This window comes from Ziziphus jujuba, chromosome 9, assembly GCF_031755915.1.
Source record: "Ziziphus jujuba cultivar Dongzao chromosome 9, ASM3175591v1".
NCBI lineage: Eukaryota > Viridiplantae > Streptophyta > Magnoliopsida > Rosales > Rhamnaceae > Ziziphus > Ziziphus jujuba.
The window spans coordinates 28,052,853-28,069,100 of record NC_083387.1 but is presented as its reverse complement, the minus strand read 5'-3'; the positions used below and the strand labels follow the sequence as shown (position 1 = coordinate 28,069,100).

General features: G+C 30.7%; 2 protein-coding genes across 5 annotated transcripts; both read right to left on the bottom strand.

Annotated features, from left to right (window-relative positions):
• Positions 1-4,226: 4,226 nt before the first annotated feature.
• On the bottom strand, positions 4,227-5,622 carry LOC125424248 (basic blue protein). The gene is made up of 2 exons (XM_016038247.4): positions 5,324-5,622; positions 4,227-4,783 (listed from the first exon to the last, which is right to left on the bottom strand). Exons 1-2 carry the CDS (start codon positions 5,496-5,498, stop codon positions 4,584-4,586), a joined length of 375 nt encoding a protein of 124 aa, XP_015893733.2. The 5' UTR covers positions 5,499-5,622; the 3' UTR covers positions 4,227-4,583.
• A 3,266-nt stretch (positions 5,623-8,888) lies between these two features.
• Positions 8,889-15,643, bottom strand: LOC107427858 (sterol 3-beta-glucosyltransferase UGT80B1). Of its 4 annotated transcripts, none has more exons than XM_016038256.4 (15): positions 15,421-15,626; positions 14,794-14,865; positions 14,464-14,557; positions 14,220-14,362; positions 13,457-13,527; positions 13,287-13,368; positions 12,973-13,074; positions 12,712-12,767; positions 12,330-12,364; positions 11,443-11,659; positions 10,965-11,180; positions 10,378-10,437; positions 10,225-10,264; positions 9,840-10,061; positions 8,889-9,204 (listed from the first exon to the last, which is right to left on the bottom strand). In XM_016038256.4, the coding sequence occupies exons 1-15, from the start codon at positions 15,505-15,507 to the stop codon at positions 9,154-9,156; spliced, it is 1,548 nt and encodes a 515-aa protein (XP_015893742.3). In that variant the 5' UTR covers positions 15,508-15,626; the 3' UTR covers positions 8,889-9,153. The 4 variants fall into 4 exon arrangements, with proteins under 4 accessions (XP_015893742.3, XP_015893743.3, XP_048317818.2 ...); XM_016038257.4 differs by having other exon boundaries at positions 14,220-14,333; positions 15,421-15,488; XM_048461861.2 differs by lacking the exon at positions 12,973-13,074 and having other exon boundaries at positions 15,421-15,628.
• Positions 15,644-16,248: the final 605 nt, after the last annotated feature.

Sequence of the window (16,248 nt, the reverse complement as noted above, 5' to 3'; positions counted from 1 at the left end):
ACCATCACTGTCTATGATCTGTATGTCTCTCTAGGGTTTCTCAGGGGTCTTGTTGCAGAGCCTATTTGGCATTCTGTCCACCTCCATTGATCTTTATTCTTTTCGACTGGAGGTGGCCAGCGTGCCAAACTGGCTCTGTAAATTTCTCTCTGAGAAACCTGTAAAGTTGAAGACGATGATGATGATGATCAAAATACTTGATGGTATTCTCTTCATTGTCTCCATTACTATATAGACTTAATATCTATCCATAGACTATATGTTATTTGTATTTCTATATATACGTACCAATCTATATTACAATTAGCAGCAGCACTTTCAAATTTTTGTTATATCTTTTATTTGTCGTGTTAATTTGCTTTAACAGATTGATCTCAATTAACAAGCTACAGTTTTTTCCTGCTTTAAAGGCGATTTTTTTTAGTAGGGCTGAAGTATTCATTCTCGTACTATTTGGAGGGGTTGTAGATATTTTGATAATATGGAGGTGTTGTAGATTGTTAATTTTAAAGAATATTAACATTTCTGAGATCTATTTTGTCAATTTCTTTCATTTTTCTTTTAATTTCTTCCAAATATAAAAAGACAAATTAAGTTGCTCATCATGTACCATAAAAATTCTTGTATATCTTAATTTAGTGAAAGTCAACCACCTAATCGAAAATTTGAAAAAATAATTAAAAAAAAAAAATTCTGGCTCATGTACAAACAAGTTATAGGGTTTCCTTTTTTCCATATTGCATGCTTTAACTGATATATACTTTTTATTGGTATGTAATGATGATGAAAATTGGTGATGAGCTTTGCATATTTATATATAAATGATTACAATTGACAAATGGTTGACTGTGGTTGGGTGGAAGTACTTGCTTTGGCATGTAGTTGGGGGCATTGGATTCCAAGAAGCATTTTGGCATGGGAAACTGGTATAAGTTAATGCCCTGATGCAGCCTTTTAGGACGGCAGCATATCAGCAGGTGATGGATGATACACTCCATATCCACCATACAACTGGATTGATTGAGGCAGGTTTTTTTTTATTTTTTATTTTTTATTTTTCTTCTTCGAGCATGCCCTCCACTGTTCTGTGGCCCAGCATTATTAATTATTTGAAAAATTAAAATAAGGTAAATTTTCCATATCCACCATACAAATAGATATTTGTATTGATTGAGGCAGGAATTTTTTATTTTTTATTTTTTTGAAGCATGCCTTCCACTGTTATGTGGCTCAGCATTATTAATTATTTGAAAATTAAAATAAGGTAAATTTTATTTAAAATTTTTCAATTTTATTATAATTATATTTAAATTCACATTAAAAAAATATAATTAACATTTTATAATTTTTCATATCTATCAGAATAAAACAATTAAAGATCAAATAAAAATTAAAAATTCATATTTTGTAATTAAATATTATTATAAAAATATAATTTTTGGCAATTAATTATTAATTATTTGGTAAAAATTGATAAAATAAAAGATTAAAGATTTTTTTTTTCTAACAAATATGGATCTAATCATAATTAAGGTAAAATTGAAAGAATTAAAATAAAATATAATTCCTATTAAAATATTATTTATAACTCACTAAGAGTCATGATGCTTTTTCTTGGACGTAATTATTTTTAACGAGAAGGGCAATTTTCCTTTTTTATTTTTATTTTTAATTTTCAGCCTTTTCAATTTTATTATAATTACATTTAGATCTACATTTTAAAAAAATGTAATCAACATCCTTAATTTTCTATAATTATCAAAGTAAAACACTTAAAGATCAAATAAAAATAAAAATTTTTATTTTATAATTAAATAATATTATAAAAATATAATTTTTGGCATTTAATTTTTAAAATTATTATTTGATAAAAATAACAAGATAGAATATCAAAATGATTTTTTCAAAAATTTAGATCTAATCATAATTAAGGTAAAATTGAAAGGGTTAAAACGAAATATAATTCTAATTAAAATATTAATTATCGCTCATTAAAAGCCATGATGCTCTTTCTTGGACATAATTATTTTTAACTAGAAGAGTAACTTTTTCTGAAGGAGAAAAAAAAAAAAAAAAAAAAAGAGAAAAACCTAGAGGAGTAACTTTTACTTTTTTTGTTTGTTTGTTTGTTTTTGTCTGTTTGTGCGTTTGTGCGTTTGTTTGTTTGTTTGTCTCTTTGTTTTTTTAAAAAAAAAGCTGAAAGAAAGTGTAACTTTTGGTTTTGGCTTAAGGGCATGGTAATTAAGGTGGTATATATTATGGGTGTCATCTCAAGTTCTCAATAATAAAAGAAATAAAACATTAAACTAGAACTCTAGTTGTAGAAGTAACATCCATAGTACTTGCTACTTCGCCGTCCCTTCTAGTTCTAATATTATAATTTGCAATATAATATTAATTCTTGAAGATTAAATATGTATTATAAATTTGAAATCCATATACGGAAAACATGTCAGTAGTTATATTTTTCATTGTGCATCTTATTGGTCTATTATGATCATTGTTATCTTTTTTTTTTTTTGGTGGTACAAATTTGTTAACTGCGAATGATTGCCATCCACCATGTAGTATCCAGAAAAGTTTGCTTCCAAAAAATTGCATTGGAGATGTATGTGTGTGTGTGTGTGTGTGTGTGTGTATATGTATATATTTCCTATTTCGCATGCTGATTAATATGGCGAGGATAAAATAACGGAATTATTGGTCCGAAAATAGATTTTTTGAAATGTTAACTTGTAATTGGTTATCTTATTCTTATGTAAAAAAACAGGTCTTTATTTATTTATTTTTGGTCAAAACCAAAAGGAGGACTTGAGTTAACACAGTTGAAACCATATTCCGAGGGTTCAGATATAAAGTAAAAGAGGTACGTTGCACATTGAATTTTTTTGACTGCAGCCACAACTGAAATCCTGGCCGGCCCAAATGCCAGGAGCCTCCTATTTAATGATTCAAGTTGGAAAGGAGGAACCGACTTTGACCTTTTATTTATTTATTTATCTTTTGGTAAGTAGCCCGATCCTGACCTATTTTCAAAGTTAATGGGTTATCATATGCTTCTAGTTTAGTATTGTTGTATTAACAAAGTGTAATGCTGGAATTGGACCAGAAATTGAATTAGAAAATAGATCAAGATTAGTCAGAGATTTGAACGGCCTAATTTTATTGATTAAATGATCAGATATTTGACCACCCTTAAATAATCAAAACCTGTAGGCTATCAAAAAGAGACATGTTGAACAACCATCTAGGATTTGGGATATGGATTGATTTCATTTGTTGTTTGACAAAATAATTTTCTTTAATATGCAAAGTTGAGCCATGGATGATGTTGATAACTTTCCTTGTAGGCCATTGGATGATAGGTCAAGGTATAATGATAGATATCATATATTTTTTTATTGATTTCATTTGATATTGTACCTCTCTATTGATTAAAGCCAAGGTTAAGAACATCCAAATAGCTTAAACTATATAATCAGCTGGGTGTTGCGGTATTAAAAAAGTTTTAAGAAAGATAAAACGTGCATAAGGGAAGTAAAGTTTTGCTGAGAGAATGAAAAGGGATTTTATAGGGTGAGAGAAAGCAAAGTGAGATCATAAAAAGAGTGAAAAGAAAAGGAAAAGGGTTTGTAGGGTTTTGTTGAACTTACTAGTTTCCTTACCATATATTCAACACATATTAACTAAAATGTAAAGAAAAGAAATAGGGAAAAAAACAAGTTCAATATTCGATATAATTTGATATATTTTTGAGCAAACTTTTTATTCTAATTTTACCAACCTTGCAAAATCTGATGACAAAAAATTGTCATGCTTTAAAGCTATGCCGTTTTGAGTGTTGTTTATGGAATTTTTCTAATCAAGTTGTTGTATGTTGTATGGCAAATCCAATTAATGACTAAGAAATTAAGCTGGTTCATAGAAAAATTAAAATTAAGACTCTGCAGCTTCCATATTATCTCTTCTTCTCAAAATTTATAGTAAAAAGTTGGTTGCATCGTTTTCCATGTAATATGAATCTAAATCAATTAACATATTGCTCTAACTTAATCTAATTTATTAATCAACTAAACAATTTTTTTTTCCTATCTTGTTTGTAAATTGAAAAAACTAGATAATTTTTTAATTTCTAAACTTTGTGTTAATCAATTTTAAAATTTGATTAATGTGGAATAAATTGTAAATTGAAATAACATTTTAAATTTAAAAGTTGGACCAAAATATAAAGTACTAATATAAAGTACTAAACTGCAATATTTATTCCTAGTTTATATGCCAAGCCATTATACAATGATTATTTATAAGACTTGCTGATAACCAGACAACTAAAGAGTAGTAAAGGTCAACATTAGCTGTTTCTTTTCCCGTGCCTACTTATGTGTATATATATATATTTAGATCACTCATATTTCTAGTACACTCATAGAATAATAATTTTCCTAAAACTTTTCTATAGTCTCATTATTTCTTCATCCACAAGCAGCATTAGTTTTGGACAGAAATCCTAATAAAAAGTCACACAGCTAATTAAGCTTAATTTATAAATAATTATATAGAGCTCCATCAACATGTATCACTGATCAGATTGCATTGACGGCTATTTTCATCCCAGACTCACAGTGACCAGGGAAATTGCAAATGAAGAAGTTGAGTCCCTTGGCAAGCTTGATCTGATCCTTTCCAGTCTGATACACTTTTGCACCCTTTGGAGTCTTGCATGTTTTGTAGCCTGCCTTGTTCACTGCTACCACATTGTGAACTCCTGTCGCATAGTTAAATACTGCATGTACAATTCCAACAATCATAATATTAGTTCGTATATTTAACACAAAAAAATTTAGGGACCTTGTGGTATAATACTTCACAAATATATATTAGCATGCATGAGTGGAATCTAGTACAATAAGGAGAACTTTTACGGTTTTGAGAGTTTTTGGTATCAGAATTTCAGATCGATCATTCTTTGATTTGTTATATTTTAACTCTTTCAACAATGTATCAAAATTTAGTCAAAAGTGTGTTTATGTAAATTACTTTACTAGTGCATGTTAGCAATCTAGTGGTAAGAATCAAAAAAGGAGAGAGATACAAAATAAGATGAGTTGTTTAGAACTTCAATGTCAATTATTTCTTCATCCACAAACAAAATTAGTTTTGGATAGCAATCCTAATTGAAAGACACATAGCTAATTAAGCTGTGTGTTTAGAATTTCAAAATAAGACAAGTTGTTTAGAATTTCAATATTAATGGGATGTTATGGTACAATACACATGACAATAATTGGATTTGTTTAAGAAGGTGAAAAATAAAAGAACTAACCGAGTGTATCACCAGCCCGAAAGCGCTTTCCTTTGGGCCAACTGGCAACGTTGATGGTCCAGCCACCTGCATTGCCAACTGTGTAGGTGGCTGCACTAGCAGGTTCGGAATGAAGGAGCAACAACAACACAAGAAATGCTGTTGCAACCATTGCACTGCCTCTTTCCTGACCCATTTTTTGGTTCAACGCCACAATTGCAGAATCACAGACCAAGAGAGAAAACTAAGGGTAGAGGAGAAAAGATGAGTTTAAAGGGAGGAGAAAATATTGGGAGCTTTTATTGGGGGTGGTTGTGGACTTGTGGGGCCCATTTCTTTGCTCCTTATTAAATGGGTATGGCCAGAATCATCATGCCGTATGAAAACATGTTTCAGGAAAGTAGGGTCTCTGCTCCACCATTTGCTCATTGACTTCCTGACACTATTTAAAAGTCCCCAACCTCGCAGATTTTGAGGTCATCATCTTCTTCGATTCTCATTTATTAGTGCTCAGCTAACTACTATTTAATATAGTAATTCTTAATTTCAAGATTTTATTTTGTTTTCTAGGATGTTGTCCTAAATTTAACTATTATTGTCTATAAGACTTATAAGAACAAATATGGATTAGGTTATGCCCAGTATACGGAGAGGAAAATAGAAAAAAAAAAAAAAGCTATTATTTCATAGTTTTTCATCCCTTTAATTTATAAAGTCTAATATAGTAGATTTTTTTAAAAAATTTTTATTAAAAAATTAATAAATATTTAGTTATAAATAAAAAAAATTATATTAAATATTCATTGAACTTTTATATAATTAATTTTTTTTTTCTATAAAAGTTAAAATTTTAACTTTTCTAAAACAATTTAAACAAATAATTTTAAAATTTTTTTTTTTATAATAAGTACTTGTTAATTTTTTATTAAATATTTTTATTTTTATTTTTTAAAACATTGACCTTCAAATAGAAATTTTAGCCCCAAAAAAAAAAAAAAAAACCCTCTGCCAAATAATCAGTCCTATGAATCAAAGACAACTCAACGGCAATAAATCAAAATATTGTCATACTAATACATAGAATAGGATAAGTAAAAAATACAATTGGTTCATTATATTTTGGTGTCTGTGTGTGCATACAGAATACGTGAATACGTGCGCGCTAACCATTTTTTGAAAAAAAAAAAAAGAAAAAAGAAAAAAACCTAAATCTACAAACTATAGTACTTGTACATTAAAGGAATATGATTAATTAGGATGGCAACAAGAAGACGTTCAATCCAAGAAATTAAGAGTAGTAATTAGACAATGCGCATACTACACATTTATCAGCATTTTTGGTGAAGCACATATTTATCAAATCAGCATTGGTTTGTTCTTTTTTTTTTTTTTTTGGGTAATAATATTTATTAGCATCGGTAGTACTTAAAAAAACGTGAAAGGATGATACTAGTAAAAACATACCACTTTCGAATCCCATTCCAAATTGCGTCCAACCTAATTAATGTGTTCAAGATCATAGGCCATTGCCACCAACCCACCATGACCTTTCACCAAAATAAAATAAATAAAAAACCAACCCACCATCAGCAAATTGTCAGTAACTTGGACTCATTAAGTCTTTATCAGACCACTATTTTCAGCAGGTTTTCCGGATGGGTTAATTCTCAATAGTCACTAGTCGCTTTAGTGTGGAAAAAAAGTAGAATAATTTTTTGCTTTCCATAGATTGCTTTAATGAGAAGAAACTGATTCCTTGTTGTTTCATATATTCAATATGTATGTCGAATGATGATGTGCATATATAAGAAGTTGAAAGGCTAAATAAAGCATCACCATTGTCTCTATTAAACTAATTGAAAATTAATTAAACTTCGTAACATTTAATAAAGTGTCTCTCTAAATTAACTAAAGCCTTCAATTGCATACGTTATTATTATTATATATATCTTTTCTCGAATTTTATCTTTGTAAAATGATGCAATGATTTAAATAAAATCAGTAAATTTACAATTTCAATGAAAACAATCTATTTTTGGTTGCAGATACCAATAAATAAATAAATAAATAAATAAAGAAGGTAATTAAATATGTTCCCTCTAAAGGGAGCCAAAAAGTTACGAAGACGGAGGAAAAGGGTGGGAATGCGGGCAAGAAAAAAGAAGCCATTGGGAGATAAACAAATATTGATCTTGAAATGCAAAATGGTGGTTGTTGATTAAAGTTTAAATCTAATCAACTAAAAAAACCACAATATCATAGCTGAGAATTGAACTTTTGCATGATCCACCTGAAAACGCCAAATGTGAAGTCACATTAAATTAATAAAAGTTGTAATGTAATGAAGCTGGATTTTCAAAAATCAAAAGTTACTTTTGACTTAAATACTCAAAAAATAGTATTTTAAGATTGATTAGATAGCAATATTATCAAAATTTTGGTACCAACTGAAGTTACAAATTGCCTGTGGTCGACAAATTAATGAAAATTGCTTGTAAATATAGATAAGTGATTCAATCCAACTCAATATTTGCAATAATATCATATCAATTTGTACCTAAAAAATTTATAAAATAAATTAGTGCCCACCATATTATTCTTTAGATAATTTATTAGAAACTTTGAACATTTGGAAGAACTTATAAGTTCCAACCAAATTATTAGGACCTAATACTTCTCAATGATGGTTATGTAAGATTAAACAAATTGTTTCAAAAGAAATATTTACGGAAAGATTACCGCATCTATTACAAATATAAAAAAAAATATCTATAAAGTTTGAAAAGCAGAGGGGATTCTCATCACTTTTTCCATTGAATAAGTATTACTGTTATTTAAGATCCTTTTCATAGAAAGTTCGTAAAAACATTAATTAAACTTCGTAAACATTAATTGACAAGGCTATAGTTTCCTTAGTCTTTCCTTCAACTTAAAGCAAAAGTAAAACCAAACACATTATTGGGTATCGACGATAAATGACAAATCACATACTTAAGAGGCAAGGAATATATACATATATATATATATATATAATTCGTTTATGATTGTCAATCGAAAAAAACGAAACGAGAAGTGTTTGTATTTTAGTTCTAATTATTATGAAGATAATAAAGGAAAAAGTGCAATCTTAAAAATCTGGGGACAATATTTAAAATGTTTGGTGATGAAAATATTTAAATATGAATTTTGGTGATGAAAATATTTAAATATGAAATGGAGCAACAAAATGCATGAATGACCAATAAACTTTTTAGATTTAGAGAACATAACATTAAATGTACATGTGAAATTTTCTTTACCCACAACACAACCATTTTGTTGCTGCATATCACAAAATGATTCCCCAAACAACCAATCTTGAAGTTTACAAGTAAATACAATGATGCCAATTATATAATCATCTCTCCTGGAAAACAAAGTTTGAACTAACAAAAGGGGACAATAAACTCTTAACATGCTTATCGATTTAGTGCATGAAATTACATGAAATGCAACTAAAAAATATAGAAAGATGCTAAGTTGAATAATACATGATTTAGAACATAAAAAATTGCCAAAATAAAGTGCCAAAATAAGCTTGTTAGGCTAACACAATTACATACGGTAAATTAAGTCTTTATCAGTTGGTAGTGCGAGATACATAAATGAAATGTGCAATAAAGTTCAAAATTCCAAGCTTTAGAAGGTGCTATTAATTACCCATCCATAAGCTATACACCGGGGATAGATCCAACTTCGTGGAAGGGCTAGTAATTGGATTACAAGTAGAATCATTGTATATGTCGTAGATTAACGAGATTCTAGTAAGAATTCTGTTAAAAAGGCATTTGTAGAATACTCCAGTTTTACACTTAACAATTCAGCTCTTCCTTTATGCACTTGATAGCTTCCGAGACTCCATCCTGAAAAGTTCGTGTAAAATTTGGAATGTAAGATTTTCCATCATCTCTAATTCATAGCCACAAACACTTCCACATTTTTAAAGAATTAACCAATTCTCTGTAAATAACGTATTCATCACTTTCACATTTACCGGGGAGAGTTCACAAATGCAAAGTTTCTTATTGAAAATGGTAACCCAGATGATTCTAATGCCTTTTGGAAATGTAATCCTAATTCTACAAGGAAATCCTAATTCTACAAGGAAAGACAATCAAAGCAGAAACAAAGATATTTGTTGAAACTCAAAGCCCATGAAGAACTAGAAATCTTAGATCACAATTCCAAAAACTAAATTGAATCAACTTCAAATACCACAGAGAAATAAACCAGTCAATCATAATTCTAAAACAAATTTTTATGGAAAGAAAGATGAAACTTTAATGGGAAAGCGATCAACTATGCAAGAAAGCAAGTTACTTTTTCAAACAAGAAGCAGCAACAATATTGACTACAAGCTATCAATCTAACACACATTTACAGTGAAAGATATAACGTATATTTGAAAATTCATAGATCATGGACGTATACATGAACATGATACATTTACACTTTAAAAATGCCATGAACAAATGCACCACATAATTCAAGGCATTACCTCTAGAGAAAGTCTTTGAGAGATTTCTCTTGCGCGTTCTTTGACATAGGGAGATAATGCATCATGTATGGCCCTCGAAAGTACATTAGCAGCTTCTTGGACACTTCTCTCAACATTACTTTCAGGAAACAAGTGGTTTCTTTTCAATGGCTCTGGTGCCACTCCAAGCCAAAACATCCTTTCGGCCCAGTAAAATTGATCAAGCATAAACGGACATACTATCTGTCATGGCAATCAATAACCAGATCAACAGAATCTGTCATGTAAAATACATTTCAATGAAATGCATACGAAAATACACAATAACAGCAATAAACACACTTCAAGATTACAATTGACATTTATAAGTAAAATATAAGAAAATGGATGAAGTAACAAAGCTAACCTGTGGGATTCCAGCGTGCAGTGCTGCAGCCGTAGTCCCACTGTTTCCACATTGTACAAGATAAAACATCCACTAGTTCATATATTGGTTTGATATTACAATAAAATTATTGATACTCAAAAATAGAGAACGATGGAGCACTCTTACTCTTACCTGCCCCCATGATGAACTGCAGCAGCACACCGAGTAAACAGCCAATTATATGATATGGTGCTAATTCACAAATAAGAAACATGTTAACTTTTAAAGTGGAAAAGAAAAATGAAAACCTACAAAATCTTCAAAAACAACAAAACTAAAACCTCAGCTAACTTTTACGCCTTCGCAACACACTTTGTAGAAATCAAGTTGGAACATCTTTGGCAAAGAAAAGGAGCTTCAAACCAATCTTTTTGATCTACTTGAGTTGGAAGAATATAATCCATTTATGTTATTTTCTTTGTTTTATTGCTTTAGAGGATTTATTATCATCTTCTTTATAATCCGTTGTTCTTTATTTGCTATTCTTTTTTATCACTAAAGTATTTTATGAAATAATGAGAAATGAATAAAACAAAGGTCCTTTTTTTTTCCATTCTTCTCATGTATCCTTGTAACTCCTTAACTGATTTTGTTCTAATATAGATCAAAACTAAAACTAAACCAATAAAATCGTGCATTACTCTGTTATTTACCATCTAACAGAAACATTTATATTTTTATCAAGTCTCCTTAAGATTAAAGTACAATTAGATGCTCACCCAGAAAAGCAGAAGAGTCTGTCATTGAAGAGAGAGTGGCAATCTTCACTTAGATGTCTCAGAGTCACCTGTGGTGATGCTTCAGCAGAAATATTTTTTATTGCCACATCTAAAGGTTCATAGCCGGCGGTAAAAAGGATAAACCTGTGACTTGTGACCTCTAGAACAGTTCGAAGAACGTGAAGAAATGCTAGAGGGTCTTTAAAAAATCCGAGGCTGCAAGTACAAAGCACATCTCAGTTTAAGTAGTAAGTACAATAACGATGACCACAAAATAGCCATATATTATATAGGGGTGAGTTTGGTGACCATCATGAATATGCATTGACAACTGTAACTAAGTAGACCATTTAAACATGAAAAGAAGAGAACATGCCTCATATGATCGCATCATCCTGTAATACAAGCAATGAAATTTATCGAGTATTCTTCTAAATTAATAGATTCAAGAAGTTAAGAAAGAAACTAAGGAACTTGCCTACCAACAGAACTGAGCCCAATGAAAATAGGCGGGATTGACATATGAGTCTCCAAGAAATACTGTAATTGGATGTGAACTGAACATAATTCATTTTTCTTGTTTAAATGCCCTAATGAAACAGAGGTTGAAATTTCTCTGCACTTTGTACATGAATACTGCCATTCAATAGGGAGAAACCAAAAACCACAAACCCGAGTGCTGGACGGCCAATAATCTGTTGTAAGCTTATAACAATGAGATAGAGGAAATTGTGAAAACAAAACTTGACTCAAATAAGAAGTCTCCTGGGAAGGGATTATGCTTTATAAAAAAAGAGGGCAAGGAGAACCTCACATCTTTGACATAAATGAATCTACCATATATCATATATCAATATAATAAAACGGACTCGTACAAATTTCCCAAGAAACCTATTTTTGGCAGTGCACTACAATACACGATTTTAAGTGCTAGAGAACTACCAAGCTACCAACAATCCAATCTTTAAGTAGCCAGAAATACAGATCAGTTTTTCCTGTCTCTCTATTTTCTCTGACAATGTATGTGTGTGCCTGCATATAAATTCTAGCCTCATTTGCATGTTTTTAAGAGGTCAGACAACGGAGAACTTTTAATTTTGAGAGAAATATATGGTGAATGAGAACTGGTAAAGAGCTTTTTAGAGTTTGCGAGGAAATATATTAATACATAGGAAGCTTCAAAGCAGAGTCCTTCACTCCCCTTCTCTCTCTCTCTCTCTCTCTCTCTCTCTCTCTCCTTAACACCCTTCCATTCTTATTCGCTAGCTTCCAGTTCATAAAACAAGGAAACCATTTTATAGTTCTAACATGATGGGAACAAAAGAAGTATTCAAATGGCATAATCATAAAAATAAAATAAGTTACCAGGGCATTCAACAACTTCCTTGCTAAACCCGTACCTGTCAGAAAAAAGTAGTAAAAATGCTCAGAAATAAAATATCAGTGTAAAACATTTTCAATGCAAGACAATTGGCATTGCTGCGTATTAAAGGAATTAACCCAAAAGAAAGGTAACTCAAACTGAAAATTTTAGTGAAGAAAACTAATCAGCATCAAAAGATAATTTTCACGGAATACATTAATAATGAGCCTTGAAAGGATTGTGTGCAGGTCCAAAAGCATAAGCATAAAATTTTTCAATATTTCATAAAGAATGGATATCTTTTTATGTAGCTTTTTCCTCTCTTATATTTGTTTTCAATATCTTCCCGCCTCCCTACAAGCAAGCTGAGAACAAAAAACATACAATAGTAGGGGAGATGAAGGAATATCATGCCACAAAGGAAGACCAGTTACCGGGTCCTGCAGTTGACAAATAAGCAGTCACATAAGCATGAAGATAACTAGAGAAACCATGTGGTCATTGACAATGTTAATACAATAAAAGATTTAACTTCAGATGGTCTAAAACCTTGTTTGATGAATATTTGAACTAAAACTGTTTAACAAACTGGTTGTGTCAATTTTTGTTACACTAAATGTATAAAGAAATTTTGAGACAATTAACTGTAAAAGGGCAAGGACTCAGTTTCAAATCATCACTTCTCCAAGATTCCCAATACTCGGTGAAAAGTGGCCACATCCAGTGAATCACATCTTTCCAACAAACCTAATGCACACAAAGATGAGAAATGAATATTCACTGTCTACAACTTCAAACTTATAGTAATAAAAACTAGGAAAGTAATATAACTTCTAACAACTAATCAATGATGATTATCATTCAGTCAATTTTACAGAAGCACAATATACAAGCAGAGAGAGTAAGAGACAATTAAAGATATTATAATCTGAACTTCCAAGCCAGAACCCATAAATTACCTTCTTCGTGGGAGATTCTTGTAGATATTTATACAAAAGTGGAAGTTCCTTTTTAAACTGATGCTCAAATGATGAAGGTGCACTGCACAGCAGTTCAAAGAATCACAATTCAATTAAATAAAAGCTAACGAATTCAATTATGTAAAACAGAGATGAAAATCTTCAATTACCTGTATGGAACGAGATAAGGTGCAGCAACGATGCAACAGACTCGAAAGAGTTCTGCAAGACTCCAGCCTTCCTGGACCATCACGAAGGAACCATTTTCATCAAGAAGGAACCATCTGAAGTCTCACAAAAATCACACACTATTATTGAATATCCTAAGATGAAGAATGAAAAAGATAAAGAAACTCAAAGTACCAGAATTCTCTTATAGATGTATGGATGTGTCAAACTATCCTACTCTCTCCAAAATTACCACCATAATAACCCTAGAGCCAATTTGAATAGTCCATAAGTAACAAGTTTTTTCAAAAATACATCAAACGGGATGCTACTCATGCACATAAGTGGCATACTTAAAACAAGAAATTGTACAGAGAGAATTCTGCATACAATAGAAAAGATAGAAGACCCATCTTATTCTACTCAAATGAAGCTCTCAAAAGATTATCCTTCATTTTCTCACATGGATTGTCTCCTCCAAAAGTTATTTCTTTCTCTAAACATAGACACCAAAAGATACATACAGCCACTTTCCTTCAACTCTGACTGTTAAAACCTTTTGGCAAAACAAACTGATGGGATCATTTACAAGGACAGAAAAGTGTTATATTTAACTTGTGGCAAAATATATACTTTTTGAGAAAATTATAAGCATGTGTAAATATAATGTTTAGAACTGATTATTTCTTGTTTGTATTTTGATAACTTTGTAAATGTTCTAATCAAATCAACTGAGAAAGTTATTAACATTCTGTAAAAAATTACCAATGCAAAAAAGTTTATTGCAATAAAGTCACCCTCCATGCTTGGACCATATCCAAAAATCTTTTCAACTACAGAGTAGCACTCTTGTCTACGATCTCTAGTAAGCATTCTTTTCTGCAGTGAAAATGACATATGCATAGAACCTAATAAGACAAAGATCCAATGAGGATATTAAAAATTTAACTTTTAGCAGTCAATAAGTGCTGTTTTATTGAGAGAACTAAAAGACTAAAGCCATCCAAACCTGCAGCCTCCTGAATCTGGTCTGTAGAAAGAACTGGCGGTGATGAAATTGGAAAATAAGCAACATGTTTTTCAGCCAAATGAGAACTTAAATTCTGCAGGACAGCATACAAACGAAATAACAAAAGAAATGGCGATATTATAGAACAGCAAATTGGTTAGTCAGGAAATTGTAATTGTACTATAATCTCTAAAAGGTTGGGAAACAGCTGTTAGTCAGGCACCTTGGTTAGTAAGTCAAAAGAGAAAATTAATATACAAAAGATGATGTGCTGATCGAGTACTTTGTCGCATGGACAGAGTTAAACTAGCAGAGCACTCTGTTGCATACCTCATGTGCTGAATGAGAAATAATAATCACATTGTATTGCTTCTGGTCAGAAGCGAAACCTGCCGCAATGGCCTGCAAGCACATGTATGCACAAAAATAAGAAATAAAAAATAAAAATCTAATGTCAGTGTTGTTGAACTCAATTAAAAATAAATGGGACAAAGAAAAATCCTATTTCATTGAAGCTACCATGCCCATTTATGAGATAAAAAAATAGATAAACTACAACAGCATAGCAGGGCCCTAACTCTTCAATTTTGAAAAACCAGCACCCGAGTCTCAGAACAATTTTGGCATTAACAATCTCTTTTGACCTTTGAGCTACTCATTATTTTCTATTTTCTCTTCCACTTTCCTTCGTTTCCTCTTCTTCATCCTAAAATCGCTTTCATTCCTCCTTTAATTTAAAATATTCCGACTAAAACTCAATAAGAATTGAAAAGGAAAATGAAATTCGAACTAAGTAATTTCAAGTTATCATGTACAACTCCTAGAAAATGTTGAAAATCTGGTATCAAGACACGAAATTGATCAAGTTTCACTAAGTCTGTTTTTTTTTTTTTTTTTTTTTTTTGGCTTGTTATATTTACTCGGGAAACAAACGGAAACAGAGGAGAAAACACTTACAGCTATAGGATAAACATCGCCTTTGGTACCGAAAGCCATAAACACTGCAACTGGTTTCGTCCTCTCCCTTTCCATCTCTAACTCCATAACCGCTTTGCTCCCACTCTCCCTCTCTCGGTGAAATGGGAACTTAACAAGAAATATACCTTTTTTTTTGGTTTGGTTTTATTAACTGATTTTACATTTTTTTTTTCTCTTTATTAACGGAAACTAAAATAATTAGATATTTAGATCTAAAAGGTTTTTTCTTTTTTTTTTTTTTATTTATAATTTTTTGACAAATAAGATATTTGGAGCTCATTGGTAAAGGATATTTAGAATTATTATTATTATTATTGCAATAATTTTTAATTTAGAAGGATGATTGAGGGCATACCATCTTGCTAACCTCACCTTACTAGGATATTTAAAGTTAATAGGATTTTTTAATTAAGATTTATTCTACTTAATTTCTGTTGTTTAGTAATTCAATATATATATATATATATATAATAAGCGTTAAGATAATGAGAGTTTGGATGTGTTTACATTATTAATGTTATCTGTATTCATACAAAAAAAGAGAAAAGAAAAATTATGTGTGTTTATTTTATTTAAAGTCATGCTATTTATTTAATATTAATAATGAAGAGAATCCCAAATCAATTCAATGACAAAGCAAGACTAGGTAACCGGCCGTACTTTCCTAAACTACTAAACCATACGCATAAATAAAAGTTGAAAGACTCTCATAATGAAAGGGTAAGCATATACAATCCAACTCTAAGTTCATGGTGTGGGAAGGAGGTACCAAATCCTTAACTTTTACAACTTTAGGATTAGTGGGTT

What these genes read in the sequence shown, in the direction of transcription:
- LOC125424248 (XM_016038247.4), bottom strand. Translation starts at nt 5,498, where the DNA reads ATGGGTCAGGAAAGAGGCAGTGCAATGGTTGCAACAGCATTTCTTGTG. An exon ending in TCGGGCTGGTGATACACTCG is followed by an intron (nt 4,784 to 5,323) that starts GTTAGTTCTTTT and finishes TTGTACATGCAG; the next exon opens with TATTTAACTATGCGACAGGA.
- LOC107427858 (XM_016038256.4), bottom strand. Translation starts at nt 15,507, where the DNA reads ATGGAGTTAGAGATGGAAAGGGAGAGGACGAAACCAGTTGCAGTGTTT. An exon ending in TTTCTCATTCAGCACATGAG is followed by an intron (nt 14,558 to 14,793) that starts GTATGCAACAGA and finishes GCTGTCCTGCAG; the next exon opens with AATTTAAGTTCTCATTTGGC. An exon ending in TGCACGCTGGAATCCCACAG is followed by an intron (nt 10,062 to 10,224) that starts GTTAGCTTTGTT and finishes TTGCCATGACAG; the next exon opens with ATAGTATGTCCGTTTATGCT.